Source organism: Vespula vulgaris, chromosome 8, assembly GCF_905475345.1.
Source record: "Vespula vulgaris chromosome 8, iyVesVulg1.1, whole genome shotgun sequence".
Classification (NCBI taxonomy): domain Eukaryota; kingdom Metazoa; phylum Arthropoda; class Insecta; order Hymenoptera; family Vespidae; genus Vespula; species Vespula vulgaris.
This window is the reverse complement of record NC_066593.1, coordinates 860,345-887,372: the sequence shown is the minus strand read 5'-3', so window position 1 is coordinate 887,372 and position 27,028 is coordinate 860,345. Positions and strand designations below refer to the sequence as shown.

The 27,028-nt window shown below is 37.7% G+C and overlaps 3 protein-coding genes and 1 long non-coding RNA gene across 11 annotated transcripts; 2 read left to right on the top strand and 2 right to left on the bottom strand.

Moving 5' to 3' along the window:
* Positions 1–976: 976 nt before the first annotated feature.
* LOC127065465 (aminopeptidase N) lies at positions 977–7,780 on the top strand. The gene is made up of 14 exons (XM_050997838.1): positions 977–1,519; positions 1,628–1,887; positions 2,027–2,236; positions 2,353–2,508; positions 2,603–2,932; positions 3,045–3,195; positions 3,412–3,538; positions 3,673–3,766; positions 4,493–4,676; positions 5,500–5,713; positions 5,847–6,124; positions 6,198–6,397; positions 6,511–6,687; positions 6,749–7,780. Exons 1-14 carry the CDS (start codon positions 1,445–1,447, stop codon positions 7,197–7,199), a joined length of 2,907 nt encoding a protein of 968 aa, XP_050853795.1. The 5' UTR covers positions 977–1,444; the 3' UTR covers positions 7,200–7,780.
* Positions 7,322–12,936, bottom strand: LOC127065515 (uncharacterized). The gene is made up of 2 exons (XR_007782060.1): positions 12,802–12,936; positions 7,322–12,658 (listed from the first exon to the last, which is right to left on the bottom strand). It is a non-coding gene; the product is annotated as an uncharacterized LOC127065515 (long non-coding RNA).
* On the top strand, positions 12,195–17,651 carry LOC127065502 (twisted gastrulation protein homolog 1-A-like). Of its 5 annotated transcripts, none has more exons than XM_050997941.1 (4): positions 12,195–12,241; positions 15,865–16,093; positions 16,279–16,485; positions 16,708–17,651. In XM_050997941.1, the coding sequence occupies exons 2-4, from the start codon at positions 15,871–15,873 to the stop codon at positions 17,013–17,015; spliced, it is 738 nt and encodes a 245-aa protein (XP_050853898.1). In that variant the 5' UTR covers positions 12,195–12,241; positions 15,865–15,870; the 3' UTR covers positions 17,016–17,651. The 5 variants fall into 5 exon arrangements, with proteins under 5 accessions (XP_050853898.1, XP_050853896.1, XP_050853893.1 ...); XM_050997939.1 differs by lacking the exon at positions 12,195–12,241 and adding an exon at positions 12,652–13,101 and having other exon boundaries at positions 15,865–15,982; XM_050997936.1 differs by lacking the exon at positions 12,195–12,241 and adding an exon at positions 12,652–13,101.
* Positions 17,652–17,778: 127 nt separating this feature from the next.
* LOC127065483 (uncharacterized) lies at positions 17,779–20,887 on the bottom strand. 4 transcript variants are annotated; one of them, XM_050997890.1, is made up of 10 exons: positions 20,652–20,887; positions 20,264–20,476; positions 19,969–20,190; positions 19,825–19,900; positions 19,583–19,755; positions 19,268–19,523; positions 18,932–19,162; positions 18,784–18,867; positions 18,626–18,723; positions 17,779–18,543 (listed from the first exon to the last, which is right to left on the bottom strand). In XM_050997890.1, exons 2-10 carry the CDS (start codon positions 20,363–20,365, stop codon positions 18,439–18,441), a joined length of 1,347 nt encoding a protein of 448 aa, XP_050853847.1. In that variant the 5' UTR covers positions 20,366–20,476; positions 20,652–20,887; the 3' UTR covers positions 17,779–18,438. The 4 variants fall into 4 exon arrangements, with proteins under 4 accessions (XP_050853847.1, XP_050853846.1, XP_050853848.1 ...); XM_050997889.1 differs by having other exon boundaries at positions 20,264–20,443; XM_050997891.1 differs by having other exon boundaries at positions 20,264–20,402.
* Between the last annotated feature and the right edge of the window lie 6,141 nt (positions 20,888–27,028).

The following is a 27,028-nucleotide window of genomic DNA, read 5'->3' as shown; positions in this document are numbered from 1 at the left end:
TGTCTCAACGGATGCATCAGTCATTGCACGTTGTTACCTTATAATTGCGCTAATCGGCATACATAGTTCAAGTTCAATATTATAAAGCGTGATGTCACACGTAGGGTGCACTTTGCTAACTCGTTTACATCGTCTTTGAACAATTAATATATGAAAGATAATTCGAAGACAATTGGATCGTTTATACGTTCTACTACATGGGACTTTATTAAACGCATTCGATGAATTTATTCAACACCCAACGGGTTCTGTAACTAAGACAAATCCATTTATTTCAAACTCATCCAAAATTATCTCTTACCTACATACCTATCTACTACTTGTTCATTTTATTGATAAGAAAAGCATCGAACAGAGTTTGACCCATTTAAACGAGATGATAGATAAATCGAATCAAATTTAATTATAATTCGCGTTAAGGAAGAAGTTGAGATCGGTCCAGGATACTTGATCGCTAACTCGAATGCTATTCTGAGGATCGAATGAAACAGGTGATCGTCCAAGTCAACTCTTAAGGGGAAAACAATGTCGAAATCGAGTCAGATGGAAGAAGGATGCAATGTTTCCAATGGCACAACTCTCGTTTACCATTGACGCTCTTGGGATTGGCTATTGACGTTGTTTCTTCTCATCCGTCGTCGACGGATACCGACGTGATTAGGCCCTTTTGTGACGACTATGTCAGAGAATTGGATAATGGACGATCTATTATGGCTCCTCGCTAAGTGGACCTAAGCGTTTCCAATCTGTACCCTCTCTCTATCTCTTTCTATCTCACATTCTCTCTCTCTCTCTCTTTCTCTCTCTATCTATCTATCTATCTGTCCTCTCTTTCTCTCTCTCTTTCTCTCTCTATCTCGCTCTTACTCTTCTTACGAATAAGGAGATCGTATCACGCGGTACACACGTATTTTTTGCTCCTCCTAATATTTTTCTTATTCACCAACATCCTCCTCACCATCTTCTGTAACATTCGTTCTACCCTCCAAGTGACCACCGATCGACCATCATAGAGAGTGTACCATACGAGGAAGAAGACTCGATACGACAGTCCAACGATGGCTATGGTTCCATAAGGTTCCTAGTCAAGAGAAACGTTTTATTTAGTTTATGAGAGCGCCTATCGCCTCAAGGTCAACACTTTGGTGAGATTGCACCGATAGAAAAAAAAAAAGAGAGAAAAAAGGAAACGAAAAAGAAAAGAGGAAACGAAAAGGAGTGAACGAACTCAGAAAAAGAAGTAAAAATATAAAGGGAGAATTTAACGACGTATGTAACTTATAATTAAAAAAGAGAGAGAAAGAGAGAGAGAGAGGGAGGGAGAAAGAGAGAGAGAGCGTACAAGAGCCCGTTAGATTTTCAATAATTTGGACTTTTCTATGATTGAACCGTCGAACGAGCCGAGATTAAAATTCATTGGATCAGTTATATCAAAGGCCTCGACATGTGGAAGAAAACGATCGTCGCTGGAATATTCCTCGTTTCTATCTTATCGAAGGAAGGCAAATCTTCTAACATTGTGAGTGGATAATAGATGTTCGATTCAACTTATCGATTCAATCAATAGGGTATATATTATTTTTCCTCGTGTATACGATCTTAATAAATTCGATTGATGTATCATCAGGTTCCGTACAAATGGAAACGCAGTATCGATTTAAACGACATATATCATTACACCGGACATCAGCATAGATTGACTGAAAAAGTTATTCCTAGCAGCTATCATTTGGAGATCGAACCTCTAATGGACGAAGGTAAATTCAAGGGTCGCGTTAAGATAAACGTAACGTGCATGGATATGTTGGATAGAATAACGGTAAACGCTCATCCGGATCTTCAAATATCGAACGACGTTAGGATCAGAGAATTGAAATCGGAAGAGACGTAAGATAATAATGAAACAATATCTTCTGGAATGAAATAATTCGCATGAGAGAATTTAGAAAAAACAATTTTCAAAACCTTTTCCTTCTTTCCCTTCTTGAAAAAAAAAAAAAACAAAAAAAAAAAACAAAAAAAAAAGTGAAAACGACGGTCCGCCACCTTTGGAGATCAATGTCGCAAAAACCGAACTTCCAACGTGGAAAAAATTTTGGTACGTCATTCATTTGGAACAAATGTTGAAGGAGGGAGATAGAATAGAACTGGATATCAATTACACGGGTAATCTGACAACCAACGAAACCTCGGGCTTCTTCAGGAACGAATACGTCGACTCCGAAGGACAAACGCAGTAAATAATTCATTTATGCACTCATTCGAAAGATTCTCTCGTTTTCATTGAAATCCTCGCGTTACGTGATATACATCCTCGGATTTCGTTTGCATTCGTTTCATTTTTTTTTCCAGCCAATTTGTCGCCACTTATTTGCGCCTGAATCATGCCCAGAAAATGTTTCCCTGTTTGGTCGATCCGCAGTACAAGGCAACGTTTAAGTTAAGCGTTAAACATCCGAAAACTATGATTGCTAGATCGAACACACCGATAGAAAGAAGTACGGAAGTGTAAGTAATGTATCATATTTGCGTTGATTAGTAACAAAATATATATATATATATATATATTTTTTGTTTGTTTGTTTATTTGTTCGTTTCAAAGACCCGACGAGCCGAACATGATCTGGAATCATTTCGTGCAAACACCTGAAATATCGGTCTATCAGCTTGCTCTGGTCGTGTCGAACTTCGAGAGCATCGTACCAACGCAGGAAATCGACGAGGTCAATGGAACAAAGCTCGAGATCAGAATATGGGCTAGAAGAGACTATCTGGATAGTCTGAAGGACGTTCCGGACAAGATCGTCAAGATCATGAACTATCTACAAAATTATTTCAATTGTTCTATCGGCCTAACTAAACTCGACATCATGGCTATTCCCATGTTCAATGCTGTCAAAGCTTCGGACAGTTGGGGTCTAATGTTTTTCAAGTATAAATCTTTTCCTTTTCTCTTTTCGTTTTTGTTTCTTTTTTTTATTCTTTTCGTTTCTTCTTCTATACTCATGCACGTTAATATATTAAAATTATCCCTTTACTCATAGAGAAAGCGAATTAAGCAGTCCACTGATTTGGAATACAGCCTATGAATTGATCTATCAGTGGATCGGTCAATACATCACACCTTATTTTTGGAACTACGCTCCTGTGAGCAAGATACTTAATTCTTTTCTCGCTTCGCTGACGACCGTGGACGTAAGTCTCGTTAACGAACCTTCGTCAGAAAAAAAAAAAAGAAATAAAAAAGACTATGTTTAAATATGCCAGACTGAAAAGAAAACTAAATAAATAAATAAATAAATAAATAAATAAATAAATAAATAAGAACAAAAAAGCAAAGTCAAAACAAAACAAAAAGGTAATAATAATAGAGAAAAATAAAAAAAAAAATATCTTCGTCGCGATCGATAGATCAATCCCGACGAAATGGAAGGAAAGTGGCCGATGACGATACTCTACTCTCTTTACTACGAATTTGGAAAGACCGTGCCGTTTTCAAGAGTGGCTGGTATCAGGTACGAAGCAACGGCGGCCAAAGGTAAATCGTTAATCGATTTAATTCCATTTAATTAAAAGTTCTTCGTTATTAATACTATTAATAAATATAAAATGAAATAAGAGAAACGTTAAATTTCGTTTCTTACGTATAATCTTTTTTTTTCTAATTCGTAGCCGAGTTGGTCTTTCGAATGTTCAATTATACGTTAGGCAAGGACGTATTCCGCGAAGGGGTCAGGAACTTTATTCAACAGCAGTGGGACAAGAAGTAATTGGTCTCATTAGTTAACCAAGAAGCAGATTTATACGGACTCATTCAAAGTCGATTTCGACTTGGAAACTCCCGATCAAAGAGAGATAAATTCGTAACGTTCGATGCAATTGCTTTCCCATAGGCAATTATACTCTCATCGGTGTTCTCTCCACGTTCATAGATAGTATAACGTAGAAAATGATACGATGATAACGTTGAGGATATGGGAATAGGAGTTAGAAGGGTATCGATTAAGAAATATATTTTATTTCCTAGAATCGATAACGTATTAGATATCACGTATTTCCTGCGTTCTAAATCTTTACGAGTTCCAAACGTAATAAGAATATTATCGGGTGTCTGTTTATATCGTCTTAAATATACTCGTTAATCCGTTCAGTTACGGGTTGGTAACCACGATCGATATGCATACTTGTAAGAGTTCAACGTTTCTCTGGGAAGTTTCGTGCCGCCGTTAGAGGACAATATTGTTGGCTGAATCTTCGAGAAAAATAAAAAAAAGAAGGGGATTAAAAATATATATATATAAGCAAGTATTACGTAGGAAAGAAAAAAATGTATGCTTTAGGTTGTCGCGATTACAGAATCTGCTTCTTGGTTGCTTGTATCTTTAAAAAAGAAAAAAAAATAGAGAAAAGAAGAAGAAGAGGAAGAAGAAAGAGAATTAAAGAAAGTTCTACTGTATGAAATGAAAAAAAAAAAATTGTTAATCGTTCATAGGACACCACGGGTCTTCGTTTCCGAGGATATTTACACTCGTCTGGACGAGGCAGCCGCTGGAACGGCTGATCTACCGCAAGGACTGACGATTTTAAGCGTATCTACGGCTTGGATCAACCAGGATAGATTGCCATTGGTCACGGTTATTCGCGATTACGAAAGTGGAGACATTATTCTTAGCCAGGTGAGCAGGTCCAATCGCACAAAAGCGTATTTTCATTCTCAGGGACGTGCGTATATCGCGTTTAATCGCGTATTCCCATGATGCGTAAGAACGAATCGTTGTGGTGCGTACATGACTATCGTCAAAGTGTTCTAACCAATTATTATAAACATAGATAAAGAGTATCTACTTCTCGAAATACTACATATGTGTAGATATCTAAATAGGAAAATACGCGAATATTTGTCGTCACTTGGGAAACATTTGAAATTCAAAGATATAAGTATGTGAAAACGAAAGAATAATAATATCGAGAGAGAGGAAGAGAGAGAGAGAGAGAGAGGGAGAGAGAGAAAGAGAGAGAGAGAGAGAGAGAGAAGCGAGTGAACGAAGAGGAATCTTACGTAATTTTTATCCTACGATCCATTCGGTACATAATGGAATCGTCGAAGAGAGCTAGCATGTTGCCTTGTTACTAGAAAAAAAGCTGTGATTATGAGCATGAACGTAAAAAAGAAAAAAAAAAGTAGTAATCGTTTAACCGAGACATACATACGTACGTACATATATACACGTATGCATGCATGCATATGTAGTACCTATCTACGTATATAGATATATCTCAATTAATCTTTATCTCTCCCTATTAAAAAGGAAAAGATATACTATGCGAATATGCAAGACGTAATACTTACGTTGCGTATCCTTCGAATATCTTCGTACGAATAAAAATATCTTTTTGAATGTATCAAACGAACCTATAAACGAAGAACTCATCTACGTGTAAAACGAAATATATATGTATCATCGGCAAATACGCTAAGACGATCTATCACGTTTACAGAAAGTCTATATGAGAGAACCACCGCCGGTTCCTAACAACAAAGCTCTGAGTCAATGGGACATACCGATCGTTATGTTGTCCGAAAACGAATTGGACTTTTCTCAAACGAAACCTTCCGTTTGGTTGACCAAACAAGACAACGAGCCACGAAATCTGACGATCAAGGATATCGCCAGCAAGGATCAATTTATTATCGTTAATCCAGAAGAAATAGGTAAGTATACTATACAATCGAGAATCGATCAATACGTAAGTACTTGAATGCGATCGTATAAAAAAAAAAAAAAAATAAAAGAAAAGAAAAGAAAGAAAGAAAGAAATAAATAAAATCATACCTTTCGTTATAGGTATGTTCCCGGTGAACTACGACTCCTGCAATTGGAAAATGTTATCACAATTTCTACGTGGACCGAACCGCGAAACCATTCCAGTTTTGACCAGGGCAAAGCTCCTCCATGATTCCTGGAATCTGGCATATGCGGGTGAACTATGCTTTGGTATCGCCTTAAATATGACATTGTTCTTGAGAGAGGAAACGAGTCTCGTAGTTTGGGAACCCGTCTTTACGATGATCGATCACGTTGGAAAACGTATCGAGGGGTCCGACGTATACATCAAATTCGAGGTATATCTTGATAAACGATACCTCGTCGACCGATCGAAACAACCAAACGAATTTATTATTATCGATACTTTAGGCCTACATACGTAGCCTGTTGAAGCCGCTTTACGAGAAGTTAGGAGGCAAACCGCGACTGTGCGAACCGTCTTGGAGAGTTCACATACGTGGATTGGCAAAGAACTTTCTCTGTCGTGCCGGTTACGAGCCTTGCGTCAAAGAAGCAAGAGAACAGTATAGTAAATGGTTGATGGAGACGGAACCTGATAAAGGAAATCCGTAAGGCTTTGTCAATTTTTTTCTATTCGAACGATAATGGACCTACCGAAGAAAATGAAAAAAAAAAGAAAGAAATAAAAAGGAAAAAGAAAAAATCTAAATTTTATTTCCAGGGTCGCGAACGAATTCATCTGTCCAGTGTACAAATGGGGTACCATAGATGAATGGGAATTTGGATTACAAAGGGTTATTAATTTCCCTCAAAATAGTCTCGAGAGGAAACAGAACGAACGTACCTATCTTTTGAAAACTTTGGCTGGCTGTCCGAAAGATACTTATAAAATTCAAAGGTAGAGAGACAAAAGTGATATGTATAGGATAAAATTATTACAACATTTATATTTTCTTTAGGCTCTTGAACATAACGATTCTGGATCAAAACGATAACTTCACCGATTCTGACATTCAACTGATCTTCAACATGCTCACCGGTGGAGTAGCGGGTTACACGACTCTCTTTAATTTCCTAACTGAGCATTGGGACACGATTAAGGAGAGATTCGAAAATAGAAAATATCTTTGGGACGGTATCGTCAATTCGGCGACTTCCTCGTTCAAAACGCAAGAAGGTTACGACATGGTTTACGAATTGTATCAGACTCGACGGGATCAACTTGAATCAGCCAGCGGTATCATTCAAGAAGCTTTGGAAAATATCGATCAGGAGGTGAGCTGGCGCGAAGAGAATCTTCCTATAATCGAAGCTTGGTTGGACGAAAATCTTTCGAAAGAACAATTGCAAGATATCGAGGTTGCAACCGATTACACCACTACCACCACCGTAACGCCTATCGCAGGGTAATATATTACAAAATGTTTTGCCAATCAAAATATTCGATAACAACGAAGAAACCAAGGTTAAATTTGATGACGAATCAAATCCATCGTATGATTGCTTCCTATTTTTAATTATATTTTTTGCCGTTCGTCGAGCAACTTTGTCGGTACTCACAATCGAAATTCCGGCAGGCCGCCGACGAACGATGGAAAATATTGAGGTCAATTGATGTCGTTAGTTAAATATAGATTATACATGTAAGAGCACAACGACGTTATATGACGCTTGGAATACCACAAGCTTCATTACATCGTGTTCCAAATACTCGATATTAATGTCATTCCGCGTGATTTCAATAATACCATTCCGTAGACACGTAGCGTTGCCCTGGTGATAGTGCCGCATTTTAATATCGATTACTATGTAGATTCTGCTTTATTTATCAAGAAATAAATCAAAGAGATAGAAAAGTTCCTATTGTAGAGAAAGTATACGTAGAAAAAATCTTATATTACATACCTCGGATATGATATTTTAACTAATAACAAATTTATGTAATAAGTGTATAAACGATAAAATCAATAAATTTCGAAATACGCTTAAGACATTATTCTTTTTACTTTTCATCCTTGAATTTTATGATCGAACGTTCCTATAAACGAGAATGGCTTTGGAATTTAATTACGAAGTACCAAAGACGAAAAAATTGTTTCCACATTTTCAAACTTTTATTAATCATTATCATCGAATGGTAATGAGAACTATAAACTTCTTTACCGTGTGAAATCTTTCTTATCCGATGGATACTGAACTCTTTTACCGACCGATCAACGAGGTTAAAAAAGCGATAATAAAAACGTTCGTTTTTATCGCGTAGTTAACAAATTTCTTACTTCTTTAAATATCTATTTAAACATCTATTAAAAATTGCGTGATCGACAAATAAAATCATTTTCATGGACATAATGAGGCCTTTATAAAGGTGATTATCGAAGAATATTGACACGTTCGAAAGCAAAAGCCATAAACTCATTTACCTTTTTCACATTCTTCTCGTTTTATGACTCATAGGCTTATCTCGATTCTTACGGCAAACAAGAAGCGTGCTTTCCGCCCTCGAAAAATTGGAAGAAGGAAAACTGTTAAGTTTTACGATTATACCCATGAGAAAAACGCGACCATTTGTCCTCTAACACGACTTTTCACTTCCGACCGGCGATAGAGTACCTTTTGATGAATCATAAAAACTGATTAACGATAAAACTTTGAAAAGTAATACTTACTTCCTGTGCGAAAGGAGAACAATTTTCTTTTTCTCTTTTCTTTCTTTTTTGTTTTTCAAAAAGATGACAAAGCGTTCCTACGGAGATACATTTGCGAAGGTTTACGACGACCCCCACGGTAAGTGCATTTAACGTAAAATTAAAACAAAGATCTTATCGTTCCGCTACAGCGGCAGATTATCCCTACTCCGTTTTGACTGAAACGACACGAGGGAGGAAGTTGGGGATGAATTTAAGACGATTTGCGGAGGAAGGAACTACCCTGATATGAGAGAATGGAAGAGAAAGACGGAGAGATAGAGAAAAAGAGAAAGAGAAAATAAGAGAAAGAGAGATAGGAGAGGATAGAAAAAAATTCAAGGACCCGTAAAGGTTTGAATTCCTCAGGTCAGTCATTAGGACGGTATACCTGTGTCTACAATCTTTTGTAGACCTGTTACCTTCGGACAATGCTTGAACCGACAAGTGTTTTCGTATCTGATTGACCCATCTTTAGGTCCAGAACTTCTCTCCGACAAACGGCTAATTTTTCTTCGAGCTAACGACCTTCGTATACCTGACATTCTCTCTCTCTCTCTCTCTCTCTCTCTCAGATTCTGTCTATCTTTCTCATACATACACGCACACTTTCTTTCTCTCTCTCTCTCTCTCTCTCGATCTCTCCCACTTTACATCATCCTCAGAGCCTTTTGTCTTTTCGAGTTCGGTTCGTCCTCCCGTAAAAAAAAGAAAACGACTTGGAAAGCCGAAAGCCGCAAAGTCACGCACACGTGATGTTCTATACGTGTGCGGTCCTCTCTTCGATCGTGTTCATTCCTTTCGAATCTCTACTAAACCCGATGTTGCACCCATCACGAGAATCCACCATGAAAGGTGATGGTAATAGTATAGTGGTGATGGTGGTGGTGGTGGTGGTGGTGGTGGTGGTGATGGTTCTTCGTTCTTCAGGGTGATCCAAGTTTCACGGCTGATGCTATACGGGCTTGTATCTACTTAGAAAAGAGGACCACCTATAGCGAAGAACGAACGAACGTTCAAGCCCTTCTCCGAAGAATGAATTTACCCTCGCTTATGAGAAGCCTGTCTATCTTTCCTACACTCATCGGAAATCAATCGTCCGTTCGAATTAATCGATGAAAAATGTATGTAGAAATAATATATTGTAACATTATTAATCGTCGAACTATATACATACACACACGACAATATAAAATATTACTTTCGTTCTCTCTTCAATATATTCCGTTTTAATTGTAATCGATTAATAGAAAAGTACCGATCGCAGTTCTCTTATCACCAAGAATTATCATCAGAAAGTAAATGAAAGATTCGTTTAATAAAGTACCCATGAAATTCCGTAAAGCCATCGCGGACATCGATCGTCGTTTCTGCGTATCGATATAAGACGACCCATCGATAATTTGCTTGGCCTATCCCCAGAGAGAGAGAGAGAGAGAGAGAGAGAGAGAAAGAGAGAAGAGACTCGTCTCGTCTCGTCTCATCTCTCTCTCTCTTTCTGCGATCCTTATGTCCGTATTCCAGGAAGTATCCGTCATACAAGGGGTAGGGGTGGCAAGGGGGCAGGGAGCAGGGGGGAGGGAGTCGGTGTTAGCCGTGTATCCATAAAAAAATGCTCGGAATACGTGTAGAGATATGGCGGAAGCCGACTAAATGCTTAAACGCTCGGAACCCAGGCTTAAATGCCGTTGATTGCAGTAGGAGGGAAATGAGAGGTTGCACGATGGACGACGTACAACCTCGTATCTCCGTATATCCATCCATTCTTCAGACAGTCATACGTATGTACAGTGAGAAGCTATAATGACGAATGGTGGGGGGATCATGTTCCTTTCATTTTCTTCAATTTCCCTTTCTAACTGCCACACGTTATCCCCTAATATTCTCTAATGTTATACATTCCCCAGTGGTATTACTCGGAATCATTCTGTCGTCACGATACACTAAGGTACGATTTTTACGTTCGAATAATTCTTCTTTTTTTTTTTTGTTTAATCAAGATATAGTATTCTTACCGTAAGGAAAATTTTACTCTTGATTAAAATATCGTATTTACTCTTGATTAAAATATATTAATTTTATTCTATATTAAAATATCGATTACATCTGATTAAAAAATATTATAAAAAAATTAGAAAAAGTTTAAAAAGACTACCCCTTCCTCACACCCTCCTTCTCCTCATCACTGATTACGTTATTTCAGTTTCTCACTGTACGTGTATGTGTATGTGTGTGTCGTATGTATGTTATATACAAGCTCGTACTCGAGCACGATCGCAGTGGCCGATAATCGCAACCCCCTCTTCTTCTTTTTCCTTAATACACGCGATTGTCAATGACGAAATGAACGATGTCGAATCACACATATCTCTTCTACCCCTCTCCCCCTCCTCCGCCCCAAAACGAATCTACGACGAATCCTTGAAAAATATAGCGATCAACTGACGTTTATTATCACGAACGATTACGTTCTTGATAGTTTATTACAATCGCTTTCGTCAATGTTTATTTTTCCAATTAAAATTGCCTAAGACGTTGTATGCAAATGCATGATTATAATTGCATTTGTCAATGCAACGATGTCACTCGTCGTTCGATCGTATAATAAAAGTGAGCTCGGCAAACTCAAGAATGCAAGGTGGCATCTTATTGTAAATAATGATGATGATGAAGATCATGATGATGATGATGCTGATGATGATGATGATGATGATGATAATGATGATTCAAACCTATCTCTGTTTACTTCATTAACGATTCACAGGTAGTACGAAGCGCGATGGAATTTAAATGATATTTAACAACGCGCATTCTCGGCTTCTATTGACAATAACAGTAGAGGATACTTATCAAAATAAAAAACAAATTTTTTCATAGACGTACGTTGTAACTCGTCCGCGCAAAAGTATTCATAATCGATCTTACAATTAATTACGGACAGAGGAAACGATTAAAAAGAAGAAAAAGAGAAAAGAAAGAGAAAGAAAAAAGAATAAGTAAATAAATAAAGAAATAAAGAAAGAAATAAAAGAACAGAAAAAGATAATAAAAGAAGACAAAGAAGAAGAAGAAGAAGAAGAAGAAGAAGAAGAAGACAAAAACAGAAAGAAAAAGAAAAAAAAAAGAAAGAAAGAAAGCAGACATTCCAACATTTTTGTCGTTTCCTTTTTTTTTCGCAAAATATTTCGCCCGAGTTTGCCGATCTTCAAGGAGTCCCTCGAGACTCCGTTACACCGTTTCTCAAAGGTGGGACGCGAAGGAAGAGTAGAAGACAGATAGATAGAGAGAAAGAGAGAGAGAGAGAGAGACAGAGAGATAAAAAGAGAGAGAGAGAGAGAGAGAGATAAAAAGAGAGAGAGAGAGAGAAAGAGAAAGATGGTGGTTGGTAAAGGCAACAGGAGAGCAGGTAAAACAAAAAGTCGGGAAAAAATCAAAAACCAGTCCCGTGCAGTCGGTAGTCCGGACTACCCAACTCTCTCTCTCTCTCTCTCTCTCTTCTTTCTTTCGTTTTTCTCTCCTCTCCACTCCTGTCGACGACTCTCATCGCTACCACCACCATCATCCACCACCTCCTTTTTCTCCTCCTCCTCCTCCACCTCCACCTCCACCTCCTCCTCCTCCTCCTCCTCCTCCTCCTCCTCTTGCCATCGCCTTCCGCTACGGCGGCGGTCCTCTCGGTCCACGCTCTTCCTTAATTCAGTCCAATGAGAGCCGCTCTTCGATTCGTCACACCCGCTACGAATCGCCGTCGTGCACCATTTTCAAGTGATTTTTCAAAAAGTTTGCCCCCTCGCAAACTCCTCTCTTTCTATCACTTCTTTTTCAATCTCTTAATCTCTCTCTACCTCTCTCCAACTCTGTCTGTCTTTCTCCGTCTGTCTCTCCGTCTGTCTTTCTCTTTCTCTTTCTCTCTTTAACCCCAGGACATCAACCTTAAGATTCAACCGATAATCACCTATGAAACTCTGATTTTCTCTCTTCCTTCTTCTTCTTCTTCTTTTTTCTTATTCCTTTTCTTTCGCTCATTCTTTTCTTTTCCTTTTCTTCTCCTTCGTAATCTCCGTTCACCAGTCGTATTTTTTCAATGAGCAAACAGGCAGTGTCGCAAAGCATAGCGTAGCGAGCAAAGTGTCGTAACGGTGTTACTCGATGGGTGAGAGTTGTTCACTTAAGAGAAACGTTCTGAAAGGAGAAAAAAAATAAGAAAATTATCGGATAACAGAGGAATTAAAAAAGGAGAAGAAAAAAAAACAAAAAAGAACGAAGAAAAGGAAGAAGAAGAAGAAGAAGAAGAAGAAGAAGAAAGAAACTTGGAATTTACATACTTTGAAAAACGATCGATATCATCGTTTAACGACATTATCAATTCCAAAGTTCAACCGATAAGAACTATTCCAAAGGATTCACCTGGTCCCTGGTGTCCTCCATTGAGGAACGAACCACTTCTTCTTCGAGTTCTTCTTAGACATGAGTTTCAACAGTCAAGACGCCGCGACTCACGAAGGAAATGTCTCGTACCAGTCGCAACGCGAACCGGTTGCGCGCTCTTAAAATAGTTTCTCACGCGTAGGTAACTGGTACGAGCGGGCTCCTGTTCGCTGGAAATACGCCGATAGATGTGGAAGGTAAATATCGATATAATCCAAATGCGCACCGTCTCTCTGCGAGATCAGAGGTGAGTAGTTAAGTGCGCGCGCGCGCGAGAGAGAGAGAGAGAGTAAGAGATCTCTCGATCGCGTCCAGATCGAGAGATCCGATCGTTCGAGACGATCCAGAAAGATTTTTTTCAACATCTAGAAACTTTCGTCGACCATAAACTTTTTCTTCTTTCTTCATTTTTTCCATCTTTTTTTGTTTTAATCTTTCCGTAATTAACGAAAGATGAAACTGTTTGGAAAATAATTGTTTCTATGAATTGGATACGACGTTGATACGAAAAAATTATTGGTTCGATCCTTGGTAAACGAAGATCGGTGATACTTGTCCGTCGATCATTTGGTATAAATAAATACGATTTATTAAGGATTAAAAAGACAAACAGACTTCGGTCCTTCGCCTATTCGCATTTTATGCGACCACGATAGGTACACGCACACACACACATACACACACCGTTGCCTTTCATCCACGGAGTCGATTGCCGTTTGTTATTGAAGTTATTCCATCGCCTCGGGCCAGAACAAGGCGAGGCTCTAACAAGCACGCGTCTGTCCATGACGATGACGGACATCGTCTATGCTTCGATCGAAATGGAATTTCTATAGAGCCATCGGGTACGCATCGGTGCGTCTTCAACGTAAACAATCTAATTACTATTTCACCTGTAAGAATAATCGATAAAATCTTATTGGTCACACTCTTCTTCGTTCCAACGATCGACGATTCGAGTTAACATATGTTTATAAGAAAAGGATAATCCACGGGAGATAAATTGTAAATCCTTCGTAACAACCAAAAAATTCCTATTCCGATCACTAATCCAATAATAAATATTATTCCGTCATTTCAAAATCGTGTGTAATTAACCTTCCGAATACACATAATCGTTTCTATATCACTAAGGGTTGCTAAGGAGAAAGAGAGAGAGAAGGTTAATGGAGTAGCGTCGATCAGTGTGTTAGACACGCTCTAACATAAAAGAAGAATACTCGATAATTGGTTGAAAGTCGTCGTTATCGTCGTCATCGTCGTCGTAAAAGTCGTACTACTCCACTCCATTCAACGGTGCGACACCATGATGTCTCTCGGTTTACGTTGGAACCTTTTTAAAATTAAAGTGGGGATCCAGGTTTGAAAAGCTGAACTAAACGCCGGTCCTGTTAGTCGTCCCGTTAAAGTCTTCGAGACTACGCGTCTAAACGAAAACTTTATAGCGTATCGGAGTTTTCATTTTCTTTTTGAAAGTATGTAAAATATGACAATTTGTTTTCGATCGAAATGAATTTTCACATCAATTTATTCCGTCGTCAATACGCTCGTTCATTCCTGTCACGCGCATATGTGTTTTCGAGTTAGTGACTCACCTTATTATTTTATATATATATATATATATATATATATATATATATATCGTAAAATGTGGTTATATTCGATATAAATAGACATTTAATTGGCACCTTAAGAAGATACAACTGTATTCAACGTAATTGCATTGCATTGGATTATGACGTGTGCGCGATTTAATATACGATCTATCGATTCACGTCGATTCATCTTCGATCATTCCTATGATCCTATATTTTCTGAAACGTTTCATCTCGATTCCTCGTTGTTATTTAAAAATCAATAATAATCGCGAATGTTCTTAACAATGCGTTAATATTGAGCGCGATATCTTAACGATTACATTCGGTTCTCATATAACACGAGAAAATGTAGATGTCGGAGATAAATTTTTGTAACTATGATCGCACGCAACCGATATTCATGACAGTTTAAAAGTATTGAATTAAATGAGAAACACGTACAATCCGTACAATTCTTGATCGATATCATTGAAGTTGAAAAAAATGTTAATTACGTCGGTATAATTGAAAAGCTCTGATCGTACGCGCGAGTGATTTTTCTGTGATAGTTACAAAAAAGAAAAAGAAAAAGACAAAAAAAAAAGAATAGAAAAAATATCGTAAGGATTCAATGAAATATATTAAATGTAAAACAATTCTTAAATCTAAAGCATTCGATCTCCATATACGATGAGAAAATGTAAACGTATCAATGTATTACTGATTTAATTTTTAACTATGACCGTACGTGCGAGTGATTCCTCTGTGAAAAAGAAGAAAAGAAATAAGAAACAAAAAAAACAACAACAACAGAAAAAGATATCGAAAGAATCAAACGAGATATTGAATCTAAAATTAATTCCATTCGTTTTCATATACGAACGAGGAAATGTAAACACATCAAAGTATAGTTTTAACTATGATCGCACGCGCGTAAGTGATTCTTCTTCTATGACAGTTGAAAAGTACGACGCAATCGGACTCCGGTTTAACGCGTAGTCCAGTATTCGCATTGGACTGAAATTTTCGTTCTTTTCTCTCTCACACGTACAATCTCTCTCTCTCTCTCTCTTTCTCTCTCTGTCTCTCTCCACGAAGTACTGACTCACGTTCATGAATATTCTTAATAATCTTAATCGAGCGTTATCGTCGTAATCAACGTGTGTCGTCGGCCGAAACGTTGAAAAAGACGCGAACTGCCTGGCTCTTACTCTCTCTCTTTCTCTCTCTTTCTCTTTCTTTCTCTCTCCGTCTCTCTCTTTTTCTCTCTCCGTTTTTCTTTCTCTTTCTCTCTCTATCTCTATCTCTTTCTTTCTTGCTTGGCATCGACTTGTTCATAGCGCATCGTGCAAATAATGAATTCCATTCACGAATTTTGTTCAGAACACGATGACGTGCCGGAGCGCGCTGATCACCGCGTTTACCATCGGAATTCTTCTCCTGGCGACTAGAACGGATTACTCGGAAGCCTGCAACGAAGCGATCTGTGCAAGCGTCGTTAGTAAGTGCATGCTCACTCAAAGTTGTAAATGCGACCTCGTCACCTGTACTTGCTGCAAAGAGTGTTTCTCATGTCTCAGCTATCTCTACGACGAGTGTTGCTCTTGCGTTGGTAAGTTCTATAAAAGAAAAGGAAAGGAAAAGGAGAAAAAAGAAACATCAGTCTCACCCTTCACCCTTAACCCCAACCCCCTAAAAAAAAATCAACTCAATTTTGTATAGACTATTAAAAGAATATAATAAAAAAAAGTTATGACCAGGAGAGCTTGAAAATACCTTCCATCGATGTTTTTAAAGATCTCTGCCCAAAGCCGAACATCACGGACAACCCGTTAAGCAAAAAATCCCACGTGGAAGATTTCAGCGAACCGGTACCTGGTCTCTTCCAAGCTCTCACGGCAGAACCGGATCCGCACGAACGTTGGCTCACCTTTACCTATCCAGTGGATTTTGATATGTCCTTGTTCGCGCCGAAGCAAGAAAAGGAAATCAAATATCACATGCGTGAGTGTCCGATAAGAAAACTTTCTCCTCTTAATATTTCTCTGAATCTATAAGTTTTCGATTAAAACACCAAAAAAAAAAAGAAAAAGAAAGAAAGAAAAAGAAAAAGAAGAAAACCGAAAGAAAAGGGGAAAAAGATACTACTTTCAGTAGTATTTGATGTACAAACGTATTTGACACTTAATTGAAAACTATAATGTATGGAATATCTGCTTGCTATAGAAACCGCGGAGGAAGAGATGCATCCTTTGAAGCCAAACGTGATGACGGTAAACTGTACTGTGGCGTTCATGGCACAGTGTAACTCTTGGAACAAGTGTCGAGCTTCCTGTCAAAGTATGGGTGCAACCAGCTATAGGTGGTTCCACGATGGCTGCTGCGAGTGTATCGGTGACACGTGCATTAATTACGGGATCAATGAATCCAGGTGTATTCATTGTCCAATGGATAAAGAGGAGGATGACCTGAAGGATCAATACGATGATTTTGGTCAGGACGAGGATGAATTAACGGAGGATGAGATCGATTAGATGACGAAGGGAAAGTTGAAAAAGGTCGTACGAACTAAGCGATATTATTCGCGTAAAGTGCAATTTCACCAAAATCCATCATTGTTTTCCCGGTGATGATCTAATCGACGATAGACAAAATTTACAAGTTGATCCGCATCGGAGAGGAACTTTGTTGTTGTTGTTTATTTTTTTTTCTTTCTTTCTTTTTTTTTTTTTTAACGGTGCAATTATATCGGAAAGGGCTTGTATTATATAAGGACGCTCGGATAGAATATTTTTTCCTCTAGTGTGATCTTCTCTTATTTTAAGAATTTTAAATGGACTATCGGTCTCTTTAGAAGGGACAAGATTTTTTTGAATGAATATTTAATGAATATTTAAGTCAACGCAACGTCCAGGATACAAAGTTCGTTTTTAATTGCGTCGATAGAATAGGTAACACGAGAGTGTGCCTGTTCGATCAAGAAATATTTTAGAGGTCGAACGTTCGACTCGTCTCTGTACATGACTGCAGCGGCATATCACAAAGAATCACTTAATTCGTTTGAAACGACCTCCTTCTCACGAATATCTATTTAATTTACCGATTTATCGAATCGTATGTTTTATCTATTATACTGTGCCATACGAATAAAATTGTAAATATGTCAAATATCTATTCGGCTAATCTATCTATCTATCTATCTATTTATCTATTTATCTCTTTCTCTCTCTCTCTCTCTTTCTTTTTATTGAACCTCTAACACCTCATTTCGAAATAACACTCGGATACGAAACTAAATTATTGATTTACGAATTTATTACATCTTCGATCGATAATGTATTCTTTCGCATCAATTACAAAATCATTACTAATTAACACAATGTACGATACGCACTGTTATTTGTCATAAATTATGAACTATGATATGTTTCATTATTGCACTGAAATGTATCGATTCACGACAATAACGTAATTATAACGTAATTATATTATTACAACAAATTTCACATAGTCTTTTTATACTTTGACAAATTCCAATTGATTAAATTACTTTGGAACTCGATTAGTCTTTCGTTTGGAGTATAAATATGAAAGAATAACGGATAACAATAGTTATGTGATTTTTTTCTTTTGTCTTATTTTTCTTTATCTTTTCTTTCTTTTTTTTTTCTTTTTTCTTTCTTTCTTTTTTTTTTTTTATAGACCCACAATCTATATGAGTCATTAAAAGTTAAAACCCACTGTCATACTGCGCTCATTAAATATCAAACATGTAAATGTCACCAATGGAATTCATCGAATCACTATGTGATTCGGCTATATTAAGAACATTGTCTGGCCATTTAGATTCACAGATATTTCCGTTCAAGTGTTTTGGATGAACCTGACATTCATTAAATTCGTCGTCACGATATCAAATTACATAAAACGAGGGGATAGTAGAAAATAACACACACTTTAGGTCGGCGGATGTTCGTCTTGCACTTCACTGCTCTCTGGTAATTTAATGAATGGTACGTCGTTACCGCTCCACATACAATATAACTGAGACCTTGAACATTCCTAAGATAATAAAGATACGAGAATATAAAAATCGGTTTTTTGCTTGAAAGAAATAATTATTTGAAATCATTTCAACACATACCCCACCGCCTGCACTTTCAGAACCAGAACGACTATAAGCAGAGACACAAGAGTCGGTCGAAGAACTACTTTTTCGCGATGGCAAGGCCTCCGTTGTTCCTATAAAAGTAAACAATATTTCCTGTACCTTTTAATCTACCTTATGTAGCAAAAACTTACCAAGTTCATTTTCTCTGTGATCGCTATGAGAATGAATGCTATCTTTGCTATCCCCATAACCACTACCACTAGCAACACTCTGCTCTGTGGTGGGAAAACAAACGATCATATTGCTTGAACTTTCAATTAAATGGATTATAAATTTTACCTGAATCTCTATGATCTCCACTGTGAACACTTTGATCGCTGTCACGATGTCCAGATTGATCAGAGTGATCGCTCGAATGAGAATCGTGTGGCCAACATCTTGGTGAACATACTCTACGTGATTCAGGCCAAATCGTTGAATCGTAATTTGTTTCATAATTACATGTAGTTAAAGTCACACCAGGAATGTGCTGAGTAGTGTAAACCGATAGTTGATTCGATGGCCTTATACCTACAGTCAACCAAATATATATATATATATATATATATATATATATATATATGTATGTATGTATCTTATTAGGTACTTATTGTCCTTGCTAAAATTTATTTCTACCTGGTTTACAAGAAAGAAGTTGAATAGCTTCGCGAAGACCATCTTGACTAGCCATCGCAGAGGCTTTCCAAACGGAATCGGGTGTGGTAGATCTACTACGATCTTGATGGGGTACTTTAAGTCTCGATCTAACTTCCTGTCGCGGCCATTCTGTAACATGACGACAATCCCATGGCATAGACCATCTTCTCATAGTATTTTCGGAAGATTCTCCGGACATGTCTGCTGCAGCAGTCTCAGACCACCTCCTCTGAACCTATTAATCAATATACTTGTTAATATATATTACAATTTCATACAATTAATGTTATATACCTGCAGAGGAAACAATGGATACGGTAAAGGTGATCTGTGACAATTTTGCACCGGTTGCTGCGTCGTGGAAGATGAAATTGGAGATCTATATAACCTTTCGAAACATTGTTGAAGCGCAGCAATATCGCAATCAGCACTACCGCTCTGAGAGCAGGAACATTCGGCCATCCCACCTACGCGTTGATTTAATGTTAGTACGTATATAAGAAATCCACGATAAAGAATAATCGTTATTCTCTTACCAAGGCATTCGCAACAGGCCACACAAAATTGGTATTGTAAATTAATAAATGTTAACAAATTGTCTCTGAGAATATCCTAAAAGAATAGTCGATGAATGATGCATTTTGTTTTTATACTTAAATTGTATTTTAATTTTTACTAACATGTTTATCTCCTTCGTTATTTCTAGCTTCGTGATCCTTTAAGGCAGCGATCACATGATTCTTAACCGTATTACTGGCAACATTTGTAGCTCTTGATAATTCTTCCCAACCAGCCAGACATTGCCCGGACAAACGATACTGAGCAACAGTATCATGTACGGATAAAAGTGCTTGAAGAGATTGTGCCAATTTGGTACCAGCCGTACAAAGACCATTAAGAGTCTGTTGAGAAAAAGAAAGCTTAAATATTCCGATATAAAGATTTATAACTACATTCTTTATTAAATATATATACCTGCAAATAAATAAGCCAATTGCCAAGACATTCACTGACGTCCATTTGACCCTTGTTCATTTGATTATCAATAGTCTTTGACTCTGTTCCGCTCTCTGCCATATTCACAATCTCTCAAATATCTCACCGTCTCTTGGAACTTTTTAATAAACCAGATTAAGCACATTTATTCCGTTTTATCTGCTTGTTCAAAACAGAAATAGAAATGATAAACTACATGTGAAAAAAAAAAAAAATTAAAACAGATATAAAATAAGAGCGCAATAGAATTCTAAATCCTTTGATAATTATAGAAAGGCATAAATGATAAGATTAAAAAATTCAACATTGAATGGATCGACGTAAATTTGTTAGAATTTAATATTAATACGAGAGATCTCTTTCTTACATTATCCTCGTTGTTTTACATAACATAAGCAACGGATAACAAAAGCATTGCAACGTGTAAGCCGCATCTTCCGTATTGACCTAAGAACCAAACTACCGGCACCATCACGGATGCTTCTTTATTGGAATACCTGCAAGTAGTATATAACAAAGTGCGACAAACACAACTATAAGAACACTTGTCCACACAAGCAGAAGAGTTCCTGCATACGACACCACTCGTCGTCGTGCATTCAAAGCAATGAGGATATTATAACAGAAGATGGCGCTGTACATTCATAGCGGGAACAATGACTTAAAAAAAAGAAATTCTGCTTATTCAGCATTGCTCCGTATACAAGTCTATAATAAACAAAGTATAATAATGATAATAATAAAAAAAAAGATACAAAAAATAAAATTAATAGGAATAAAATAAATCAGAGGAATAAGTTCAAATCGATCAATTCGAAATCAAGATGGCGTCGCATGAAAAAAAAGAAAATGATCCTCTAAAATAGATATTTCTATAACAACAAATTTTATATTAAAAATATCACTCGCATGATTGCTAATGATAATAATATAGGATTAAATAATTGAAAGTATTATCGATCGAGATCTTCCAAAGTTTATTAATACTGTTCACTATCTTTCGATCGAAAAGTTTGTGACTTCAGCGACAGGTACGGACGAAATATAAACTACAAGCATTGCGCTCAAAGAAACACTATCCCCATCATGCGCCTATCGTATCGATGTATAAGCTTGTCTGACAATCGAGTTTGTATGACAGAAATTTTTTTATTTAGTAAAAATAGTAATATACCGAAGAAAACCAAGATGGAAAGATATAGAGATCATATCTCTCCGAAAGATAAATTTATTTCCAAGATAAATTACTGGAAATATATTTGTTAATGGTCGTATAAACTAGTCATTATTTCTCTAATAAACATATTACAATTTTTCAGTACGTTTCTCTAAGAGTACATCGATCTATAATACTTTACAAGTTAACTATCTATTCAAATATGATTAGCAATATGAAATTTAATAACAATATGTTTAAAACTGATTAAAAAGAAAATATGTTGGAAACGTACTCAAATAAGCAGCCATTCGCCCGGTAGAACTTGCATCACAAAAGATTTCGATATAAATGCAAGTAGTACCGACCCAGGTCCCACCGCGTGGAGGTTGCTGCATCTGGGGACCCACGAGCTAACGAGGACTCTACTTTAAAATTCGCGTGACCGACGTGATCAAATAATCGACGTTCTATAAAACGAAGTCCCCGGTAGGACTTTCAATCGCGCCCGACACTCCCGGGAGTGTTATAATATCGGTGACTCTACTGTAAATTCGCGTTCGCGGCGTCCATGCACTAACCGAGAATGCAGGCAGCTAACTGGAGGAGGGTCAGTCCACGCTTACGGATAGCAAACCATGCTACTCGGCAGCACACGAACCGACACACGACCGGTCATTTATTCGTTTTAGCAATCAAACGAAGTCCATTACCGTAGGACTTTTATTCGCGCCCGAGAACACCACGTCTGTGCCCGCCGACACAGGCGTGAGTGTTCTTTCTATCCTACCCGTATTCGCGTTTAACAATGGAGTATGAATCAAACCATACCAAGATATCGGTTCCCTACCGATATATCGAAACCAGCGAGAAAAAGGAGAAGATGAGAAAGAGAAGAAAAGAAAGCCGGAACATGCGCGCACGTAAAAACGATACAGCTGCGAAGAAAAGAAAGAAAGGATATCCGGAAGGTATAATGAAACACATGCATGTGTGAAAACGATGAAATTGAAATGGAAAGATGGACATAGAAAAGAAAAGAAAAGAGAACATGAATTCGACCGAAGTCAGAGTACGGAAATCGTCGAGCTGGATTTTTCGGTACTGAAAGAAAGAGACCCGCACAGAAGCCCACGCCCAAGGGCCCCACCCATGGGACCCACCCGATACAAAACCATAATAATTAATTTCGAATGATTATTTCAATTATTGAATAGTTGTGCAGAAATTAGAAGAGTTGTATTGGAATTAATGAGAAAGGATTTTGGAAAAGTCTTAAAATACGCAGCCATTCGCTCGGTAATACTTGCACACCATGAGATTTTGAAATAACACAAGTACTTCCGACCCAGGTCCCACCGCGTGGAGGTTGCTGCATCTGGAGACCCACGGACTAACGGTGACTCTACTCTTTACTACTTCTACTATTATCAAGAAAGCAAAGCAACGGGGCGACCTCCACTCCCGACGAATTCAAGCCTCCAAACGCTAAAATTGCAGCCCCATGCGTCTCCGCATTTGGGAACCGACTTACGCATAGCTCAACTATCCAACATCGGAAGCTTCGATCACCACTTGAGCACGACCGATCGTGCTTTCGCGACAAACGCCGGAACCCAAAATTGAATCTACCGCAGTCACGATACTTACGCGAGCATTCCGGAAACACTCACGCGAGTATGTTGAATACGTTAGAGCCAATTTAGGACTTAATCGCGCCCGAGAACACCAACGCCTATGCCAGCCGACATAAGCGAGTGTCCTTCTATCTTGCCCGAACGGGAGAAAAGAAATCCTTCTACGCCTGAGGTAGAAAGATTCTTTAAACACCCGTATAAAAATCTAAATCCCTCCATGGTCCTTGGCCGATGGTCCTGCGGCACGTGGAAATACACGGACTAACGCGGATTCTACTCTAAAATCCGCGATCCGAGATGCCTTTCCGCTTCGGGAGCTTCGGGCTTCTCAGCAAACTGGAGATGTATAAAACCTCGCTTACAGAAAGCTCCACCGTCCACACCGTCGGCTTCAGACATCTCGAGACACGACCGGTCGTGTCTATTTCGATTTCAAAAATCAAAACGTAGTCCTCGGTAGGACTTAATCTCGCGTTCGCGAACACCCACGCGCGTGCCGGCCGTCACGCGCGTGAGTGTTTTCCCTATCACTCGCGTACGGAAGCAAGGAGACATACCCTTCCTGCATATAATAAAATTATATGCAGTGAAGGTTCCTTTAACTTCCGTGTAATAACCCCACGATGATCCATCATCCCCCGATCACCTAATCTGAAACAGAAAAAGAATAAAAGAAGACAAGATACACATGTAAAAATTACATGCAAAATTATATGCAAATAGCCATTTATATTCAATAACCTCCCTCTAAGAAAATAATTTTACCATGATAGATCCCTCGATGATCTAAGCTGAAACAGAAAAAGAGGAAAAGGAGAAAAGAATAATGTAACAAATAGAAATATATGTAATTAATAGAAATATATAAATCAATATAAATGCATATAATTAATAAAAATATATAGGATTAATAAATATTTATAGTTAGTATAAATGTATATAATTAATAGAAATATATAATAATTCAATAAATAAACTTCACGATGATCGGCGCTCGATGATTCATCTTTCGATCATTTAGCCTGAAACAGAAAAATAGTTAAAGAAGAAGAGAAGAAAAGAAATGAGATGAGAAGAGAAGAGAAGAGAAGAAGAAAAAGAAAAAATTAAAGAGAACAAGAAACAAAAAAGAGAAAAAGAGCACTAAAAGATGCCGAGAAGGCAGCCCGCTCAAAGGCCCACACCCGAGGGCCCCTCCCAAGGGTCCCACCCGAGACTAACCATTAATAAAAATTAATAAAAGTAATTAATATAATGAATAACAGGATATAATGAATATTATTAATGAAAGTATGTAATTAATAAAAGTAAATAAGAATAAATAGGAAAGAAAGAGAATATAAGAGCGACAGAAGAGTTTCTGTGCGTTCTCTTAGAAAATTAACATAGAATTTTGATGTATTCAATTTATCTATCTGTCGAAATATAACTATCAATTTGAAATGTAATTAATTTAGCGTCTAATTGAAATTAGACGGAAAAGAGACTTTGGAAAAACATTGAAATATGCAGCCATTCGCCCGGTAATACTTGCGCTATATAGTTATATATACAATTTAGTTATAGATTTTAGATAATATATATAATTTAGTTATAGATTTTAGATATAATTCAGACGCAGATTTCCATATATCGCAAGTACTACCGACCCAGGTCCTACCGCGTGGAGGTAGCTGCATCTGAGGACCCACGGGCTAACGGGGACTCTACTCTAAAATTCGCGTGACCGGCGTGTTCAAATAATCGATGTTCTACAAAACGAAGTCCTCGGTAGGACTTAATCGCGCCCGACACTCCCGGGAGTGTTATAATATCGGTGACTCTACTGTAAATTCGCGTTCGCGGCGTCCACGCACCAACCAAGAATGCAGGCAGCTAACTGGAGGAGGGTCAGTCCACGCTTACGGATAGCAAACCATGCTACTCGGCAGCACACGAACCGACACACGACCGGTCATTATTCGGGTTAGCAATCAAACGAAGTCCATTACCGTAGGACTTTTATTCGCGCCCGAGAACACCACGTCTGTGCCCGCCGACGCACTCGCGAGTGTTCTTCCTATCCTACCCGTATTCGGCGCGGATATATCGAGATTCGCGAAGAAGAGGAAAAGATGAAGAAAAAGAGAAGAATAGAAGAAGAGAAAGAGAAGAAAAGAAGAAGGAAATGAGAAGAGAAGAAAGCAAGAATGTGCGCACACCTGAGAAGAATGAAGCAGAAAAGAAAAGAAAGAAAAGAACATCCGTAAGATGCAATGGAACAGACGCACGTCTGAAAAAGATGAAATTGGAAAGAAAAGATGGACATGGAAAAGAAAAGAGAAGAAAAGAAAAGAAAAGATAGACCCAGAGAGCAAAACCAGAGTACGAAAATCCAGCTCGATTATTCGGTACTGAAAGAAGGAGACCCGCACAGAAGCCCACGCCCAAGGGCCCATCCCAAGGGACCCACCCGACAGAAAGAATAATAATTAAATATTATAAAATTATATTTTTGAATAAATAAAAATGAAAGAGTGTATTATTGCAGAATATATGAAAGATGTACGAATGAACGTAAATTGCACGTATTTCGAAACTTAGTTGGAATTTGATAGAGAAGATCTTGGAAAAATCTTGAAGAACGCAGCCATTTGCTCGGTAATACTTGCAGTTTAAGAGTTTCCGATGTATCACAAGTACTTCCGACCCAGGTCCCACCACGAGGAGGTAGCTGCATCTGGGGACCCACGGGCTAACGGGGACTTTACTCTAAAATCCGCGAACCGAGATGCCTTTCCGCTTCGGGAGCTTCTGGCTTCTCAGCAAACTGGAGATGTATAAAACCCCGCTTACAGATCGCTCCACCGTCCACACCGTCGGCTTCAGACATCTCGAGACACGACCGGTCGTGTCTATATTTCGATTTCAGAAATCAAAACGTAGTCCTCGGTAGGACTAAATATCGCGTCCGCGAACACCCACGCGCGTGCCGGCCGTCACGCGCGTGAGTGTTTTCCCTATTATTCGCGTACGGAAGCAAGGAGACATACCCTTCCTGCATATAATAAAATTATATGCAGTGAAGGTTCCTTTAACTTCCGTATAAAAATCCCATAACGATCCATCAATCACGTAACCTGAAACAGAAAAAGAATAAAAGTAGAGAAGACAATTATATTCAAAAAGACATTTATATTCAAAAACTTCCCTGCAAAATTTAACTTTTCACTATCATCGATCTCCCGATGATCTAACCTGAAACTGAAAAGGAGTAAAAGCAAAGAAGATAATTATACGAAAAAATTATATGCAAAATGACAATAATATTATATTCAAGAAATTAATAAATAATATTATAAATAATATTATTTCAATAATTACATAATAAATTACATATTAAATTACAATATTATATTCATTTATATTCAATAAATTCCCTGTAAAAATTAAATTTTGCGATTATACATTTTTCGATGATCAGTCCTGCGAGGATCTAACTTGAACCAAACAGAATAAAAGAAGAAGAGTAAAGGAATAAGAGTTAAAAGAAAGCAGAAGAAGAAAAGAAAAAGAGAAAAATAGTTGCAAAAGATGCCGAGATGATGGCAGCCCGCCAAAAGGCCCACACCCGAGGGCCCCTCCCAAGGGTCCCACCCGAAACTAATCATTGATAAATGTTAATAAAAGTAGTTAATACAATAAATAATAGTGTATAAGTAATAAAAGTATATAATTTATAAAGGATATAATTAATACAGCTCACAAAACTATATAATTCATAAAAGTATATAATTTATAAAGGTATATAGTGTATATAGTTCACAAAAGTACATAATTAATAAGAGTATATAAGAATAAATAGAAATGACAGCGAATATAAGTGAGACAGAAAAGTCTTCTGCGCGTTCTGTTAGAAATTTAACTTAGCATTTTGATATATTTAATTTACTTATCTGTGGAAATGTAACT